Genomic DNA, 19,156 nt, shown 5'->3' on the forward strand with positions numbered 1-19,156 from the left:
AATGTACCAGCTGCTCCTTGGTAACCCTATACAATGTCGCTATGAGTCGGAACCAACTTGGCGGCGCTTAACAACAACTAAAAGACTGGTGGTTCAAGCTCACCTAGAGGTGCCTTGGTAGACTGGCCTAGTGATCTGCTTCCTGGAGATCACAGGCTTCAAAATTCTGTGGCGCAGTTCTACTCTGAAAACCTGTTTGGGCCATCAGTCAGTCTGACTTGATGACAATTAACAACAACATTAATATGAATATTGTTATTACACAAAAAGTTTGGCAATCTGCTTCTGTAAAGATTACAGCCCAGAACACCTACAGGTACTGTTTCACTCTGCAATATATGGGGGTCGTCATGAGTCAGAATCAACTCAAGGCACAAGACCACACCAACATAATAAGAATACTCTAACACTAATCCAAATGTGGGAAGTGCTGTATTTCAGTGCCTATCAGATCCTCTCTCTTAAGTTATACAAATCTTTCCTGTGATATAGGCAAGGCAATGCTGTTTCTCAGCAATTGAACTAATCTCTCAAAATTAACTATGCATCAAAGGTAATTTCAGGAAGAATTAGTTACTAAATACTTGTTAGTTAGTTAGGTAAGTGACGTAGAGTTGGTTCCGACTCATAGCGACCCTGTACAGGGTTTCCGAGGAGCAGTTGCTGGGTTTGAACCACTGACCTTTTGGTTTACAGTTCACTGCTGATCCTACAGCACCACACCAGAAGTCCACTAAAATCCTAATGCCCACCAATAAAGAATTTTGTCTTGTTCATCCTCTACACTCTTGTCTGAAGACTATCAGACACCCAGTGTTTGTTGACTGAATGGATGACTCAGTAAATGGGTCAGAGTTTTGGCCCACCTAAGTCAGAATTCAGAAGTACATCAGAAATTCCTGTCATTCACAATTCAGACCTCAAACATTACAATCCACAAAAAACAACTAATTCAAATCTGTACACTGAACTGATGTGATGGTCTCTATACCTTGTGTCAAGGTTTCCTGAGAAATGCTTACATAGGTAGGTAATGTTACATTCTTTTCCTTCCCATATTACTTCCTCCCAAGTTAAGTGTTAATGTATTAACCAAACTCGTTTAGTTTTACTTTGTCAAATCTTCCTCTTGTCACTTGGATTTCAACAAAAGCCTCCTTACTGATCTTCCTGCAGCCGTTGCAACTCCCCTAAGGTCTTTTCTTTACAACAGTGATCATCCCATGAATTCCAAAATCAGAGCATGTCGCTCTGCTCAAAATCTTCCAGTAACCCAGGTCTCTCATGGTTGAGAGTGGGTGAGGAAATGGAACCTTGAGAGGAAAGCTAGAATCATCCATTTATACTGGGTCAAAATTCATGTTTAGCTTAACAAACTAAATAATACAGAAAAAAAAAAAAAATCAGATTATGTGTGCATCCATGAGCTAGTGTATATGGGTTAGCAGTGCCGTTGAGCTGGTTCCAACTCACAGCGACCCTGTATAAGGTTTCCAACGAGCAGCTGATGGGTTTGAACTGCTGAGCTTATGGTTCACAGTCTAGTGCTACAGTACCAATGCAGAAGTCCTTCTGTCAGCTAGAGGACCTAAGCCAATGGCACTTAAGCAGCAATGGGCACACCCAGAGCCCAGATCTTCGATTCTAATACCATTCTCTAATCAAAGAAACCAAGGTTCTTGAGGGCTGATAGGGCTGGGCAGAGAATAAATAAGGTGAGCCTAGAGCATTTTGTAATGCCAGAAAGGAACTGCCTTAAAAAATAAAATGATGGGAGGGTATGTTGGAGGAACACAGGAACCCCAATGGCCAAAGCTGAACTAATGTGAGCAAAAAAAGAAATATCCAAGGACTGGATTATAACCCAAACCACATATCCATGTGTCCATATTGTCACAAATAAATGGACAAATGTACTTAGAGGGGAGAAGAGACAAGCTTCCATATAGAAGACATTCAAATAATTTATGTAACACTACTCTAACCATGGAGCTCTGGTAGCGTACTGGTTATGAATCGGGCTGCGAACCTTAAGGTCAGCGGTTCGAAACTACCAGTTGCTCTGCAGGAGAAAGATGAGGCTTTCTACTCCCATAAGGATTTACACCCTCGGAAACCCTGTACAGGGTCGCTATGGGTCGGAAACGACTCGACGGCACTTAACAACAACAACACTCTAACCACGGAGTCCTGGCGTGGTGCTGTGGGTTAATGCGCCAGACTGCAAAGCCCTTTGAACTGCAAGGTTGGTGGTTCAAGCTCACCAGCTGCTCCTTGAAAACACTATACAGGATTGTGTTGAGTCGGAACCGACTCAACAGCACTTAACAACAACAACTCTAACCACGATGCTCCTTTGTTGTTGTTAAGCACTATCTAGTAATTCCGACTCATAGCGATTGTGTGTAGGATTTTCTGAGGAGCGTTTGGTAGATTTGAACTGCCACCTTGAGATTTAAATTGAGCTTATGGTCCAGTGCTTATCCTACAGTGCCACACCAGGACTCCACGATGCTTCTTAGAAGCCAAGAATGTTCCTTAGAAGCCAGGAATGGCCAGATTTCATCTTTCATACTTTAGACATATTATTAGGAAGGGCCAGTCTCTGGAGAAGGACATCATGCTTGGTAAACTAGAGGGAGAGCAAAAAAGAGGAAGACCCCCGAAATGCATTGGCACAGTGGCAGCAACAATGGGCTCAAGTGTGACAGCAACTGTGTGGCTATGGCGCAGGAACAGGTGGTGTTTCATTCTGGTCTACGTAGGGTCACTATGTTAACAACAGCACACTATTCAGATTGCTCTAGTTTTCATCCAATGTTTCTGTTCAATATGTTGTTGTTTGTTGTTGTTAAGTGCCGTCGAGTCGGTTCCGACCCATAGCGACCCTGTACAGGGTTTCCGAGGGTGTAAATCCTTACGGGAGTAGAAAGCCTCATCTTTCTCCCGCGGAGCGGCTGGTAGTTTCGAACCGCTGACCTTAAGGTTCGCAGCCCGATTCGTAACCACTACGCTACCAGAGCACGTTACATTTAATAGTCATGTCTCCTTAGGCTCATTTTGGTTATGATAGTTCAGCCTTTCCTTGTTTTGGATGACATTGACTTTTTGATGAGGTTGGGTATTTTTGTTGTTGTTGTTAGGTGCCATTGAGTAGGTACTGACTCATAGCAACCCTATGTACAACAGAACGAAACAGTGCCCAGTCCTGGGCCAACCTCACAATTGTTGCCATGCTTGAGCCCACTGATGCTGCCACTTTGCCAATCCATCTCGCTGGGGGTCTTCCTCTTTTTCTCTGATCCTCCACCCTACCAAACATGACATCCTTCTCCAGCGACTGGTCCCTCCTGACAATACGTCTGAAGTATGAGAGATGAAGTTTGGCCATCCTGGCTTCCAAGGAGCACTCTGGCTGCACTTCTTCCAACACAGATCTGTTGGTTCTATGGGCACCTCATGGCATTTTCAATAGTCTCCTCCAACACCATAACTCAAAAGCATCAATTCTTCTACAGTCTTCCGTATTCTGTAGAATGTCTGTTAATTGGGAGCATGTTTACTGCTTCTCTCATGGTTAGATTTGTTGTTGTAAAGTGCCATTGTGTTGGTTTCAATTCAGTGTCCCTATAAGGGCTTCGGAAGAGCAACTGGGGAGCTTGAACTGCCAACCTTGCAGTCTAGAGCGTATCCTACAGCGCCATACCATGACTCCAAATAAAGTATTGTTGTTGTTAAGTGCCACTCAGTCAGTTCCGACTCACAGCGACTGTGTATAGCATTATAGAGGAATGGCTGGTGGGTTTGAACTGCCAGACTTGCAGCACAAACTGATCTTGCAGTCCAGCACATTATCCTGTAGTACCACAATAGACTTTAGTTAAAAATAATATATCAACATTGGCTCATTCGCTGCAACTAATGTACCACACAAGTTAAGGCATCAATAAAAGGGAAAATTGGGTGAGAGGTACTTAGGAACTCTATTACATTCACTCTTTTTTGTTGGTGTTGTAAGTGCCTTTGAGTCAGTTCTGACTCATACTTACCTTGATAGGGTTTCCGAGGCTTTTATATATTCATGGGAGCGAATATACAACAAAAATTATTCTACTGGTACCCTAATACCACTCTGTTTCTTTTAAATTTTTTTTTTAAAGTTCTTATTGTGAATTGAGTGATAGTTTACAGGAGAGAACATTGGTTTTACACTCATCGTTTCATTGCAGTGATTACAATCTCCTCTGTGCATCATCATTCAACAGTATTTGCTTCTATTCCTTCTGTTTGTTTGTTTTTTCCGGGAGAGGGTGTACACAAAACCACTCAGGGATATATAATAACTTAAACAACCAAAGAGCACATTCTGCAAGCCAGCCTCCTGGCTGCCAACACACAGCCTTTCTCTTTCCAAGAGTCTTAGAGTTCTCAACTGCTCTCTCTCTCTTCATGTCATCATCTCGGCCTCCATCTCTGGTGTCGCTGCTTCTCTGGATAGGGTCCCACATTCCTCTCATGCGCTTCTCCCTTGATGGACCTAGTATCCTCTGGTTGTGGACTGTAAGATTAGCTACTTTCCCCTTTATGTTACAGAACTTCTACCTTTATAGTTGTGACAATCGCAATTAGTCATGATACCAATTACTCACTATTGAAATCATAAGAATCTTATCCTCATCTCCTTTCACCAGACACATCTAGACAAGATAAAAACTAGTCAGCGGGGACTCTACCTTCCCCTGCACACTCTGAAATTAAACTCCCTTTTGAACACGTGTAAGCCAGTCACTTCATGCCTTTCTAGCTCCCCTATTTTACAGAGCCAATGTCTCAGTTGCCGGTTCCTATCAACCCTGTATACAGAGAGGATAGGATTGATAATTGATGTGAAGGCTCTTTCCCTTTCAGTTGATATTTTGAGCTACTACATCCATAAGTTATGTCAAGTTCATCAAATTGTAGTAATTTACACTTGTTTCCTTTATCCAAAAAAAAATTATTATTATTTTTTTATCTTCCTCTAGTCAAGTTCTGATCATCAAGCCATCGAGGCTAGGTCGAATGAATAGCACTCCATTTCAATTAGTAAAAACCCAAGTCCTTTAGCCCCCAACACTTCTCAGACCTCATCTCCAATTAGTCGCTTGATCAGTCATTGTTCTAGACCCTGCCAAGCAGGCATGTTCCCTTTGACTGACTCCTCTGCCTGATCTGCTCCTTCTTCAGATACATACTTACATGGCTAATTCCTACACTTCCTTCCATTTTTTCACTCAAACCTCATCTTCTTAATGAGGTCTACCCTGTCACAGTATTTAACATTTTGAACCAAACCAGTACAAATGACAGCACTCCCAATTCCTCTTATGACCCTTGATTTTTTTGTTTTTTGGCCATAGCATTTATCTTTTTTGGGCTTCTAACCAGTTTCAATTCACCAGATGCTCTGTGAGAGAAGGATAAGGCATGTCTGCTCCTACAAAGATTTACAGATGCAAAAATCCCATGGAACAGTTCTACTCTGTCCTGTAGAGTCATTTAGGGTCAGAATTAACTCGACAGGAATGAAATTTGGATTGGATTTGAACATAATCTAATTTACTTATTGTTGTTTACTGTTTCCCTCCAGTCTGTAACATGCTAGTTCCACAAGGGAAAAAGAAATTAAACACTGTGTTTTGTGTCTCTTCTGTTTTGCTTCTTCAAAGACATATCCCAAACATCTACTTAAAAACCCAGCACTTACCAGGTAAAAGGCACTTAAATTAATAGAAAAATGCCAAGGGTCCTATGAAATGCATGATCTCATTTCTATTTTAAAAATGTCTATGAATATCTATGTATACATTGTTGTTGTTGTTAAGTGCAATCAAGTCGGTTCTGACTCAGCGACCCCTCTACTGAGTTTCCAAGGAGTGGATGATGAACTTGAACGGCCGACTTTGCAGTTTAAACCGACCTGGCAGTCCAGCGCATTAACCCACAGCGCCACACTAGGACTCCATGTACACATAGAAAAAGCATTTGTTGTTGTTGTTAAGTGCCGTCGAGTCAGTTTCGACCCATAGCGACCCTGAATAGGGTTTCCGAGGCTGTAAATCTTTACGGGAGCAGAACGCCTCATCTTTCTCCCGCGGAGCGGCTGGTAGTTTCGAACTACTGACCTTCCGGTTCGCAGCCCGATTCGTAACCACTACGCTACCAGAGCTCCTTAGAAACATTAATATACTGTTATTTACTGCCCCCTGTAGGATAAGCACTCAAGTGCACACCACAAGGAATGCGGTTCAAGCTCACCAGCCGCTTCATGGGATAAAGACGAGGCTTTAAGATTTACACCCTCGGAAACCCTGTACAGGGTCGCTATGGGTCGGAGCCGACTCGACGGCACTTAACAACAACAACAAAAGATTTAAAAGCTTCGGAAACCCTATACAGGTCGCTACGAGTGAGAACGGACCCCACAGCACTAACAGCAGCAGCGATGTCTGATTGTTTTTACAATGATCATACATGTAATGGTTCCTTAAAAGAGCTAGTTCCTTTTCTAAAGAAATATGTACTTAATTATGAACGGCAAACCCACTGCGTTGAGTCGATTACGACTCATAACGGCCCATACTAAAGTTTCTGAAACGGTAAATCTTTACAGGAGCACATATAAAAAGTACCTACTGGGTTTGAACCACCGGCCTGCGGTAAGCAGCCCAATGCCTAAATCACAACCCCACCAAGGCTTCTTTTAATCATGAGAAGGGATTAAAAATAAATTAAGTATTGAAAATGAAGAACATATCAATTCCCTTTTAACTAAACTGAGATCTGACAGCAAGAAATGTGACACTCCTTCAATCTCCTAGGACCTGACAAGGCAGCCCTCGTTAACTATCTCTTGGCAAGAATACGAAGAACAAGAAGCCTTAGGAAAGTAGCAACCAAAACATGGTAGCAATATCACATCTTTTAGGGAAATGGCAAGTATTTTAATTGCCAACCCCAGACTATATTACCTTCTAAAATGTCTTTAAAATAAGAAAAGCCTGTGCCTTCGTTTAAAAAAACAAAATGAACTTAACACTTTCTCAATGGGAAGCAGAAGTTATGAATAAAGCAGAGGCAAACGAGATGCGAAAACAAACCCGAAGTCCCCTTCCCAGGCTGTCGACCCAAGGGCACTAAGAACCAGGACAAGTTGTGCGTCCCGGGATCACTCAAACTGGGAAACAGGATGCTATCAAGGGTTTCGCAGGAGCCAGTGGGGCAGGATCGCGACGCAGGCGCAATAGTTTAGGAGCAAACTCTCGGCCACTCATTTTTTACTCACCAGTGCCTTTGGCTGAAGAAGTCGAGACAGTACATGTTCTGCCGATCTTGCTGCCGACTGCACTTACACCAGGGGGGAAGAAAGGCAGAGGAAGAACAACCAGGGCATTCATTCAAATCCTTCCGGAGCAATGTGGGCGGCAGCGAAGAGAGAACTTTCGGTTCCGGTCTCGTCCCGCCCACTGAGGAAATTCACAGTGCGAGAGTGCAGGCGAGCTCGTATCACGTGGCTGCCTTCCGGTGTTACGGCGGACACTCCCAGACGCGTATCTCTGGTTGGCGCTGTGGTGGAGCGACTTGCGGGTGTTACTTGAATTATGGCGAGATCCGAGCAGGAGCTCAACTCCAAAAACGCTGCTGCAGTCACCATGCTAAAGCGGGCGGTGGAACTAGAATTGGAGTCCCAGTATCAACCAGCTCTGGTGTGTTACCAAGAGGGGATTGATCTGCTAATACAAGTTTTGAAAGGTGAGCAGCAGTGAGCCCAAGATGAAACGAAACTGAGTTTCTGTTTTGTCTGAGTTGAGGTAAAAGCTAAAAACAATTATTTCGCACCCAAGGAAGCAAGCAAAGGTAGAAGGTGGGATGTTCTAGCATACTATTTGGGACAGCTTTTTAAATCTAATTAGTAAATCAAAGTCAGACTGTGATGTTGACGCAGAACCAGGCAGTGTTTCGTCCTGTTGTACATAGGGGGTCCCTATGGTTACGAATCGGGCTGCGAACCTTAAGGTCAGCTGTTCGAAACTACCAGCCGCTCCGCGGGAGAAAGATGAGGCTTTCTACTCCCGTAAGGATTTACACCCTCGGAAACCCTGTACAGGGTCGCTATGGGTCGGAACCGACTCGACGGCACTTAACAACAACAACATGAGTCGGAACAGCACCTAACACCACCACCAACAAATCGAAGAATCAAGTTTACAGAGCGGGTTCGGTGTTGTAAAGGGGTAGGACTAGAAAGTCCTATTTCCTTGCGAAACAAGGGGCAACCTTGATAACGATCTGGGTTTGAACGAACTTAACCATTTTGGATCACTTTAGGAAGTTTGAATAGGATTGAATGACATTAAAATTATTAATTTTGTTGGTGTGGTCGTTTCAGGTCTGAAGGCATAGAGCTTGTACTTTTCTACTGGCGCTGTAGGATAAGCACTGGACTGCTACTAATCGCAAGGTTGGCGCCTCCAACCCACCAACTGCTCCTCTGAAACTCTATATAATAGGGTTAGAAACAGCTCAATGGCACGTAACAGCTAACTTAAAGGTTGAAGACACTCCTGGCAGTCTGTTCCCATACAGATCGTTGTTGTGAAGTGCCATCGAGCCCGTCCGACCCATAGCCACCCTATATAGAGTTTCCAAGGAGCGACTGGTGAGCTGGAACTGTAGACTCGTGCAGTTCCAAGTAACTTTAACCCACAGCCACACCAAAGCCCTGTGGAGGTGCCATGAGTAGGAATCCCTCACAGATTTTGTGGGTTTTTTTTATTTTGGGGAGGATAATTGTTTCCAAAAATGCCCTTAATTTGTATAGACACAGACTGAATCATTTGGGGAAGAGGTATCATGATGTCTAAAATTTTATTTACTTAAGGAAAAAAAAACTGGAAGCAAATATGATAAAATGTTAACTTTTAAATCTCAGTGATAGGGATTAGTATTCTGTTACTTTTCTGATTAAACATTTTCATACAAAGTGAACAAAGTCACAGTGGCAGAAGAAAGTTGTTTTCTTAAGAAATGTGTGTACTGGAATTCGGCATGAGAAATGTACAGAAGACAGATTTTTTTCAGTTATGTAGTTGAGTTGTTCCCTGTTGAAAACCAAATCAGTTATCCCTTGATTCTGGTTTATGGCAATCCAGTGTGTCAGAGTAGAACTGTGCTCCATGGGCTAATTTTTAAAAGTAGGTTGCCAGGTCTTTCTTTTTGAGGTGCCTCTGGGTGGACTCCAAGTGCCAATCTTTTGATTTCAAACAAGGGTCAGCAAAAAAGAGGAAGACATCAATGAAGGAGATTAGCACAGTGGCAGCAGCAATGGATTTAAGAGTAACAATTGTGAGGATGACACAGGACCCGGCATTGTTTCCTTCTGTTTTACATAGTGTCCCTGTGAGTCAGAACTGACTAAATGGCACTAACAACAAACAAACCATGGAGAAATGTGCAAATTCTATCTTCACCAAGTGATGAAAGTTAATGTCACCAGAAATAAGACACAGTAATATCCGGTGCCCACTAATAAAATCATATGTCTGTGATTTTTTTGCCCCCCAAAAAAGCTTAATTTCATTCTAATCATGAGAAAGCATCAGACAACCCAAAATGAGAGACATTTTACAAAATTACAGGTCAATACTCTTCATGAGTGTCACGATCATAAGACAAGGAAAGACAAAGACACCATACATCTTATTTTTCACAAATCAACAAGGCAAAAATATTTGATGTATACAAACGAAACATTTAAATATCCAAGCCAGCTTCCTGCCCACAGGCACGCAGCCTTTCTCAGTCCATGTGCCTAGAGTCCGCAACTGCTCTGTTTCCCCATGCCATCGTTTCTGCCACCGTCTCTGCTGTTGCTGCTTTTCTAGGAAGGCTCGTATGCTCCACTCCTATTCTTCCTTCTTGATGGTGCTGGGATCCTCTGCTCCTGAAATGAAAGATTAGCTATCCCCCACCCCCTTTTAATTACATGTCTTCTACATTTGCAGTTGTGACCATCACAGTGCTAATTTCTTCACTTTGATAAATGTACCAATGTTAACTTTAGGAGAATATATAAGAGAAGTCCATATTATTTTACAAGTTTTTCTTTGAATATAAAATTATTTCCAAATAAAATGTGTAAAAAACCCCAAAAACCTAGAAGATCAAAAATGACATTTTAATGGAAAATACAGTTAATACCAGAAGGAAGGAAGGGGAAGTGATTTGGTGACAGGGTTGGAAGGAACTTGAGGTAAGATTTTACTGCTAATGTATATTCATAGGTAACATATTCTTGGATTATTAGGCAAATGATTGACTACCATAGTAAGTCTGGAATAGAAACTGGTTTTGTGGAAGATAGATATTGTTTGTTATCTTTTGATTACTTACATTTTCAAATTTGTAGGTAATTAGGACAAAATGGTGCTCAGACTCAGGTTTCACATGCATTAGATGTTCCCTGACGTGAGTCATGTTATCAGAGTCCCTGTTCTTAAATAAAGATCAGACATTTAGTGCAAAAATGCAAATCCTGTGTGGTCAAGCCCAATTTGAGCCTATCATCGGTGTATTTTAAGAGTGAGATAAACCATGCTAAAGGACAGCAAATGTTTGGAAAACTTGGGAAACTGACTATAATGGTTATACTAAATAGAAACACTGTTTTTTAAAACTTGAGAATATATTTTCTAACTTATAGGTATCAAAGACGACACAAAGAAACGGAATCTCAAAAAAAATATTTCGGACTACCTGAATAGAGCAGAAAATATAAAGAAATACTTGGACCAAGTAAAAGAAGGTAAAGAGGCTGTTCTAGAAAATGGGTTGTGCAGTCCCATTCACCCAGCGGTTCTGGAACCATGCTTAGAGATTTATACTGTCTGGTACAGGAGGGACTGGTAACCTCCTCCCACCACTCACCACATTGAGAAAAGTGACATCAGAGACCCCTTTGGCCCTTGAAAATTTTGCATATAGTTTTAAGGAGTTCACAGATCTTGTGAAACCGATGTATTATTAAGTACCATCAAGTTGGTTCCAACTCATATCGACCCTATTTAGGGTTTCTGAGGAGCAGCTGGTGAAACTACTACAGAGTAATACTGAATACAGAACAAAATCAAAGGAACGATCCTACTGAGCCTTTCGCTTGGGTTATAGAAAATAAAATAAACATGTTTAAAACTCTCTCTACAAGTTATAAGAAGGACTTCTAAAACTTCTTATTATATTTATGTTTAATATTCTCTGTAGCTATTAAGTTACAAGACATAAAAAAAAGACTAAGTCTCCAGATTACCACTGTGTTCTGACTGTGGTTCTGCTCTGGTGAGAGGAAGTGATTGGCCAGTTTACATACCAGCCTTCCATTGAATACACTCCCTGGTCCAGAGGATCCTGCTCAAGACCTATTCCAAGAAAACTCTGGACTTTCCCCTTTGCCTAGACTCCATGAGGGCAGACACCACATGTGCTATATTGATCTATGTGGAGCTCTGGTAGCGTAGTGGTTACGAATCAGGCTGCGAACCTCAGGGTCAGCAGTTCGAAACTACCAGCTGTTCCACGGGAGAAAGAGGAGGCTTTCTGCTCCCATAAAGATTTACAGCCTCGGAAGCCCTGTACAGGGTCGCTATGAGTCGGAACCGACTCCACGGCACATAACAACATCTTTCTGTAGCATCTTGTGGTGGTGGTGGTGTGCCTCATCTTTCTCCCACGAAACAACTGGTAGTTTTGAACTGACCTTGAGGTGAGCAGACCAACTTGTAACCACTACGCTACCAGAGCTCCATGTAGCTTCATTCCATTATTCCACAAACTTTTTGAAGCCCCCTCTTATGTTGTAGTGTTTCAATAAATATTTGTCACATGAATTAGATTAAAAACTGAATTTAGCTCTGATCCTGCTAAATCCCTCTTGTAAGAATGGCAATGGGAGCCTTCTAAAAGAAATTACGTATCCAACTATATATGATATAAAATATGTATGAAAAGAAAATTAGTGCTTGCTAGTTTTTTAAATTTAAGCTTATATTTTGTAGATGGAAAGCATCACAAACAAATTAAAATAGAAGAGAATGCAACAGGTTTCAGTTATGAGTCACTCTTTCAAGAATACCTTAATGAGACCGTTACTGAAGTTTGGATAGAAGATGCTTACATAAGACAAACTCATCAGGTAAGTGAAATGATGAAAATATAGTGCATAAAATCATGGGTTAATAATGGAATAAAATATAATGAAGTATTCTTTAAAACGTACTGGTTTGTAATAATCCATCTGAATGTCTTTCAGCTCTATAACTTTCTTCGATTTTGCGAGCTGATTATTAAAAGATCATGCAACATAAAAACTATTCATCTTCTCACCTCTCTGGACAATGTAGGTATCTAAAAACATTTTCTCTTTTTTACCTTCATTAACTTACTCAGTTACAAGATTAGGCAGTCAAGGAAAACTCTGGCATAATGTTTCAGCTAGATCTGCTGCCGTGGGAGTTAACTTGTTATCTAATGCTAGGCATTAAACATTTGAGAAAAATGCTGTTGATTTTAGTATGCTGCCCTTGTATTTGGCCACTTTGCTAAACTCTTTTATTTGTTCAGATAGTTTGTCAGTTTATTTTCTTGGGTGTCCTAGGAGGCAATCACTTTGTCCATCGTATTGACAATTTTATCTCTTCTTTACCAGTTATGAGGGGGCATCAAAAGTTCATTGAAAACTTCTATTATCTTTCAATTCCATTTTCCACGAACTTTTTGAAGCCCCCTAGTAGTATATTTGACTTATTGCATTGACCTTCTGGTGCACAGTGGCATGAGAGTGGGTTACATATACCTTAATTTTTAGTTGTTTTTTAAGTTTTTATTGTGAATTATATGGGTTTACATGGGAGAACATCAGTTATACATTCATCCCATCGTATTTCGTTTAATTGCAATGATTACAATAACCTCCACAAATCATCAAACAACCAAAGGGTACACCCCACAGGCCTGCTCTCTGCACACAGCCCCTCTCCCTCCCTGAGTCCAGTGTCCCCAGCCGCTCATCTTCCATATCATCATCTCTGCCTCCATTTCTGGCATCACTACTTCTCTGGGTAGCATCCCACATTCCACTCTTCTTACTTGATGGTCCCAGGGACCTCTGCTTCTGGACTGAAAAATCAGTCACTTTTGTTACAAAACATCTACCTTTTGTTACAAAACATCTACCTTTACATTCCCGACCCTCACAGTGAGTCCTCATAGCAATTATTCACTGTTGTACCGCACGAGTCTTATCCTCATCGCCTTTCATTATCCCTGTCCCAACAGGTTGGAAATTATTCAGTGGAGATTATACCTTCCCCCATCCTGTCTGGAACTAGGCTCCCTCTTGAAAGCTTGTAAGCCAGTCACTTCTTGCCTTTGTAGTCCCCCCCACCCCCATTTTGGGTAACCACTGTCTAAGTTGCCTATCCCTGTCAACCCTGTGTACCGATGGGGTGGGAGTGATCCTCGCTGTAAAGATTTGTTCCCTTTTTTGAGCTACTACATCCATAAGTATAGGTAAAGTTCATCAAATTGTAGTGGGTTACTCTTTTTTTTTTTTCCTTTTCTTTCTTCTTCCAGTCAAGTTCTGATCATCCAGTCATTGAAGCCCAGTCAAATGGGTACTATCTGCAAGTATGGGTGTGCTTGTGCATCTCCCCTCACTTCATATCAGCTGGATGCTTCGCTCTCCTCTTTTGTCTTTGATGGCCATGTCACTGCCTCTGGGCCCAGGAGTCCCCGGGTCTTGCCATACTGCTGGCCAACCAGATCTCCTCCTGGGTTCAAAAGATTGTATTGAATGTGGTCAGACTTAGCTCCCAACTTCATTGCTGTTTTTCCCCCCTGTTCTCCTTATTGGTGACCAACGTGGTCAGCCAGACCACATGCCTGCTCATGCATTCCCTCTGAGTCTGAGTCTTAGTCTTGGAAGGGAGTTTGTCCTGAGGGGACCTGACTACCTGCCTTGATGGCTCCCTGGCAAACAGCTTGCTTGTTCTTGTAGTAGTCAGTCAGACTGCTGTTATTGTTTTTCATTTTTCCTGCTGGTCTTTCTTTCACAAAGTATCTTCTGTTCTTTTAGCGGCTCCAGGCTGGTCTACTTGTCCTTTCAAGTGGAAATTTCCCACTTCAGACGATTCTGGATGGGGTTCAGGATTCCACCTATGGTCTTATGCAATGCTCCACAGGAAGCCTCTTTCACTGGGCATCTTCTAGCCCCCTTGAAGGTATTCCAATCAGTTATAGGCTGAAGACAGACTTACAAGCTTTCAATTGTGATGTTTCTGGTTATTCCTTTTATCTCTACCTTAAATTTGATAGAGAGGAAAACGAAATAATTCTGGTATCTTGGATTTATTTGGGAAGAAAGGCAACCCTAACTGACTGTCCAAAACTTCCGACTAATAAATTTTAATACACAGCTGTGTTAACATTCACATTTAAAAAAACCCTCTTCTTTGACAAAAATAATTGCTGCTTAAACTACTGCATATTTCTAGTATAGAACTCTTCCAATTGAAGCCACTTATGATACCTATTTTGGAGTTCTGGTGTGGTGCTATAGGATAAATATTGGACTGTTAACCACAAGGTTGGCGGTTCAAACCTACCAGCTGCTTCTTGGAAACCCTACACAGGATCGCTGTGAGTCATAAATGACTCAGTGGCATTTAACAACAACATGATACACATAGCACAGCTTAGGGATAATTTAAAATTTTAATAACTGAGGCAGAAAATTATATTTTGCTATTAATAGGGAAATGTGAAAATTGAGCAAATTAATGCCCTAGAACAAATAAAAGGGTCACTGAGGAATCATGGCGTGCTATTGGAATTAGAATACTCTTCTTCAATTCATGACCGGGAAATCAGGTCAGTGTATGGAAATACTTTAACTTTTAATTTTGAAGTACAGTTATTTTTATGTCTCCTAATAAATCAGGCTTTTATATAATTGCATATAAGTATCCCATTGAAATATTTAAAAATCAAACAAAGCTGAATTTTAGGAAAAGGAAAAAAATACTTGGCTTCTTTTATGCTGTGTGTTAGTTTACTGTTTCCTAATGGAGTAAAATTTGTATGTTCTGTGTCACATGGGAAGAGAAAATACTTTTCTGATGATTCAAGTATGCATCTCGTGTTACAGTATTGGGATACTTTTCTAAGGAAATTAACATTTACTTGGAGTAGTTTTACTTGTGATGGTTTATTAAATGTTCTAGTAGTTGCGGAGGTGTGTGCTAGGTCAAGAAGGAAACAGTCTGTACATTTATTTGAGTGTTGTGTCTCCTTCTGTTGAGTACAGTGGCCTTCATGGGTTTCTAGCACTGAGATCTTTACTTTTAAGAGGAAACTTACACAGTCATAGCAGCAAAGTCTGGATCCAGAGCTCTTCTTGCTCATGCCCTGCATCCTACCAGTCTGCTTGAATATACTTGGAAAACACTTGTTAGCAGAACAAGAAATTTTTATCAGTAGGCTAAACATCAAGAATAAAGTTTATTTTTCACTGTTAGATGCTTTACCAGTCAGTCAAATAAATGACTGTTCTTATAGACACAGCCCATGACTAACCAGCCCCAACTTTGGTTTCACCCATACCACTATGGTATGTTAGGGGGAAATTTTGTTACACTACAGTCTTGATGTTTGCCTGACTTAAATATATTTAATATAATATTATGTATTGATTTTAATAGGTTAAACAATGGATGGATTATTAAGATTGGAAGGGGACTTGATTATTTTAAGCACCCAAAGGTAAATAGAATCTTACAAGTAAGTATAAGCACACTTTTTGTATAATTTTTTAATAACATTCTCTTCTTCTACTTTTAGGGTAAATTTTCCCTTGGATATTGTGATTTTGATTTAAGACCATGTCATGAAACAACAGTGGACATTTTTCATACCAATCACACTAAAAAAATATGATGCACAGTGGCCTAATTTGCACCATGCATTTCTATTTTAAGTAAATGTTGTTTGTTTTTTCTACTTTGAACAGAGTATTTATATAATATCTGAGTCTATCACTAACCAAATATTGACTGATTTATCAATCCATGGTTCAGTTGTACGAACATTTCTAAATATTTCTGTAAATACATTACTCAGTAGATTTGCACTGTTTCTTTCCAAGTCATACAGTTGGCTTAAACATTTTACCAACTTTTCTCTGATTTTGGTTATTGGAGAATGAGTCAACAGTGAGTGTCTAGACTGTTTGCTGCAAGGTTGGCAGTTCAAGCCCGCAAGCCACTCCTTGAAAACACTATACGCTTGACATCACTTAACAACGGCAGCAACAAATATGAAGGTGGGGTCATGGTTTGGCATCAGGATAAACACTGGGCTGCCAATCTCAAGGTCAGCAGTTCAAATCCACCAGCCGTTTCTTGGAAACCCTATACAGGGTCACTATGAGTCGAACTTAACAACAATAGTATGAAGATAAAAGAGCCCCCAATGATTAAGCACTTGGCTGCTAACCAAAAGGTTGGTGGTGGTTCGATCCCACCCAGTGACTCCACATAAAGATTGTAGCCTAGAAAATGTATGGGGCAGTGCTGCCACCTTGGTGTTCCTGTAAGTTGAAAAACAACTTGATGGCACCCAGCAACAGCAAGTATGAAGATAAGGTACCTGCGTGGTACAAATGTTGTCTGCTCAACTGCTAACCTCAAAGATGGTGGCTCAAACTCATTCAGCAGTACCACAGTGAAGAAGGCCTGGTAATCTCCTTCCATTAAGACTACAGCCAATGAAACCCGATGGTGCAGTTCTCCTCTAACATACGACTTGGAATTGAGTCAACAGCAACTGACCACAACAGTATGAAGACAAACTGGATTGTTGCTCTTCCCCTAGAGTCTGGGAGGGAAAATCATGAATTAGAGTGTTCTTAAGAAACAGATGGGCTTGGGGAGCTAATAACTAGAAGAAAAAAAAAAAAAAAAACAATGTTCATATTGTCATAAGGAAGATACTTGTCTTGACAAACCTTCACCAGCTGCATTTTGACAGCACATAACACCTTGGCTGTACATTTGTTAAATTTCAGCTTAAGAGTCAGCTGACCTGGAAAAGCTTATCTATCCATATACCAGCTGCGGAGTTGGGGACAAACATTTGGTTCCATGGAGAAGTAGAGGCAAGCATAGGGCACTAGAGCACAGGGAGGCAAAAACAAAACAGCAGATCCACAAGCGCCAGCCTGGTGCAGAACCCAAAGATGCCAGTGTGACTTTCATCGGGGTTGGCACGAACACTGCATGGTAAGCAAATGAAATGTTTCAAATCCTAGATAACATGGGAAATTTTTGCAATATCTATGGCTTTGCCAATGATAAAAAGTATTTCTGGAGTAACTTGATTTTCAATATGAGCCATTTTGCTGTAGGAGTTCCACTAATCAGGAACTTGAATGATAATTCCCTAATGGCAGCCCAGGCTGAGGTGTAGCCACGCAGACACATGGAACCCCCGTGCTGTACATAAACATTCCAGAAACAGCCTCCATGTCTATGACTACCACAAGATTTGCCTAGACAGCAACTGAAGTTTGACTCAGATGGGCACCTTCCCTTCTCTACCTGGTTTCCTCTTATTTGTTGGGTCCACTCAAAACTGCGTTCTCCAGTCAATAAAGTTTCAGCAAAAGTGTTGCTATAAAGTTGTATGTTTTTGTTGCTATTACATGCCATCGAGTCGTTTCCAACTCTGACCCTGTGTAGGGTTTTCGAGGAGCAGCTGGTGAGCTTGAATCACCAACCTGGCAGTTCAACTGATCTCGCAATCCAGTGCATTAACCCACAGCGCCACACCAGGACTCCATAAAGTTGTATAAAGCTGTGTATTTAACCCAAACCAAACTGAATGCCGTCAAGTTGGTTCATACTCACAGTGAACCTATACAACAGGATTTCCAAGACTAAATCTTAATGGGAGCTGGCAGCTTATGGAAAAGCTTCATTCTCTGTTAATTCTGTTTTTCCATTAACTTTTTGAAGCCCACTGGTACAATATACCCCATGATAAACATGCCCATTCCCCATGTTTATGCCCATAAATCCAGTCATTCAAATAAAAAATGGAGGAGTCATTCTTGATCTCTCCCTCATGACCATGTACAAACAATTGAATAGCTTTGTGGAGTTTCCTGCAAAACTAACTTGAATCCGTCTGTTCCAGGCGACTGACACTTGACCAAATTTCTTTTTTGGAACTTGAAGGTTTTAACATTCTTAACTTTTGCCCTTTGCCAAGAAACAAGTGGTTTTAACACTCGTTTTATGCTTGTTTTGCACGAAAACACATTTAGTACCTTTCTCAGAAAATAATTTCTACATACTACAACCAATTTAAGACATTTGCTACCCAAAATGGGGGGAGGGAGGCTACAAAACCACAAAGTGACTGGCTTACAAGCTTTCAAGAGGGAACCTAGTTTCAGAGGGTGCAGGGGAAGGTAGAATCTCCACTGAGTGGTTTCTAACCTGTCTGGACGGGGCTGGTGAAAGGAGATGGGAATAAAACTTGTGGTTCAACGGTGAGTAATTGCTATCAGAACTGATTGTGAGTGTTGCAAATGTAAAAGTAGATGTTTTATAACAAAAGGAGGGGAGTAGTTGATCTTGCAGTCCAGGAGCAGAGGACCCAGTATCATCAAAGAAGAAAAGCAGAGTGCGGGACCCTACCCAGAGAAGCAGCAATGCTAGAGATGGAGACAGAGATGATGATGTGGAGAGATGGGTCAGCTGGGGACTCTAGAATCATGAAGGGAGAGGGGCTGTGTGCTGGTGGCTGGGGGGAAGGCTTTCAGGGTGTACCCTTTGGTTGTTTGAATGGTTATATATTCCTGAGTGCTTTGGTATATATCAAAAAAAAAAAAAACCAACTAGAGAGAATGGAAGCAAATGCTGTTGAATGATGATGCATGGAAGGGATTGTAATCATTGCAATGAAACAAAATATGATAGGATGAATGTAAAGCTGATGTTCTCCCATGTAAACTATCACTCAATTCATAATAATAACTTTAAAAAAAACAACATACAAAGCA

The 19,156-nt window shown here is 41.2% G+C and overlaps 1 protein-coding gene across 1 annotated transcript; it reads left to right on the forward strand.

The window, feature by feature from the left end:
- The first annotated feature begins 7,640 nt into the window (after window positions 1-7,640).
- Window positions 7,641-16,026, forward strand: MITD1 (MIT, microtubule interacting and transport, domain containing 1). Its single transcript, XM_006870750.1, has 7 exons — window positions 7,641-7,791; window positions 10,742-10,843; window positions 12,090-12,226; window positions 12,344-12,430; window positions 14,846-14,961; window positions 15,792-15,852; window positions 15,931-16,026. Exons 1-7 carry the CDS (start codon window positions 7,641-7,643, stop codon window positions 16,024-16,026), a joined length of 750 nt encoding a protein of 249 aa, XP_006870812.1.
- The last annotated feature ends 3,130 nt before the right edge of the window (window positions 16,027-19,156 follow it).

The sequence above is a fragment of the Chrysochloris asiatica genome, unplaced genomic scaffold, assembly GCF_000296735.1.
Source record: "Chrysochloris asiatica unplaced genomic scaffold, ChrAsi1.0 scaffold00150, whole genome shotgun sequence".
NCBI classification, from domain to species: Eukaryota; Metazoa; Chordata; class Mammalia; order Afrosoricida; family Chrysochloridae; genus Chrysochloris; species Chrysochloris asiatica.

Excerpts from the sequence above, each read along its gene's own strand:
- MITD1 (XM_006870750.1), top strand. The coding sequence starts at position 7,641 with ATGGCGAGATCCGAGCAGGAGCTCAACTCCAAAAACGCTGCTGCAGTC. Across the intron at positions 14,962-15,791 it reads ATTCATGACCGGGAAATCAG|GTTAAACAATGGATGGATTA; the intron begins GTCAGTGTATGG and ends TGATTTTAATAG. Across the intron at positions 15,853-15,930 it reads ATTATTTTAAGCACCCAAAG|GGTAAATTTTCCCTTGGATA; the intron begins GTAAATAGAATC and ends TTCTACTTTTAG.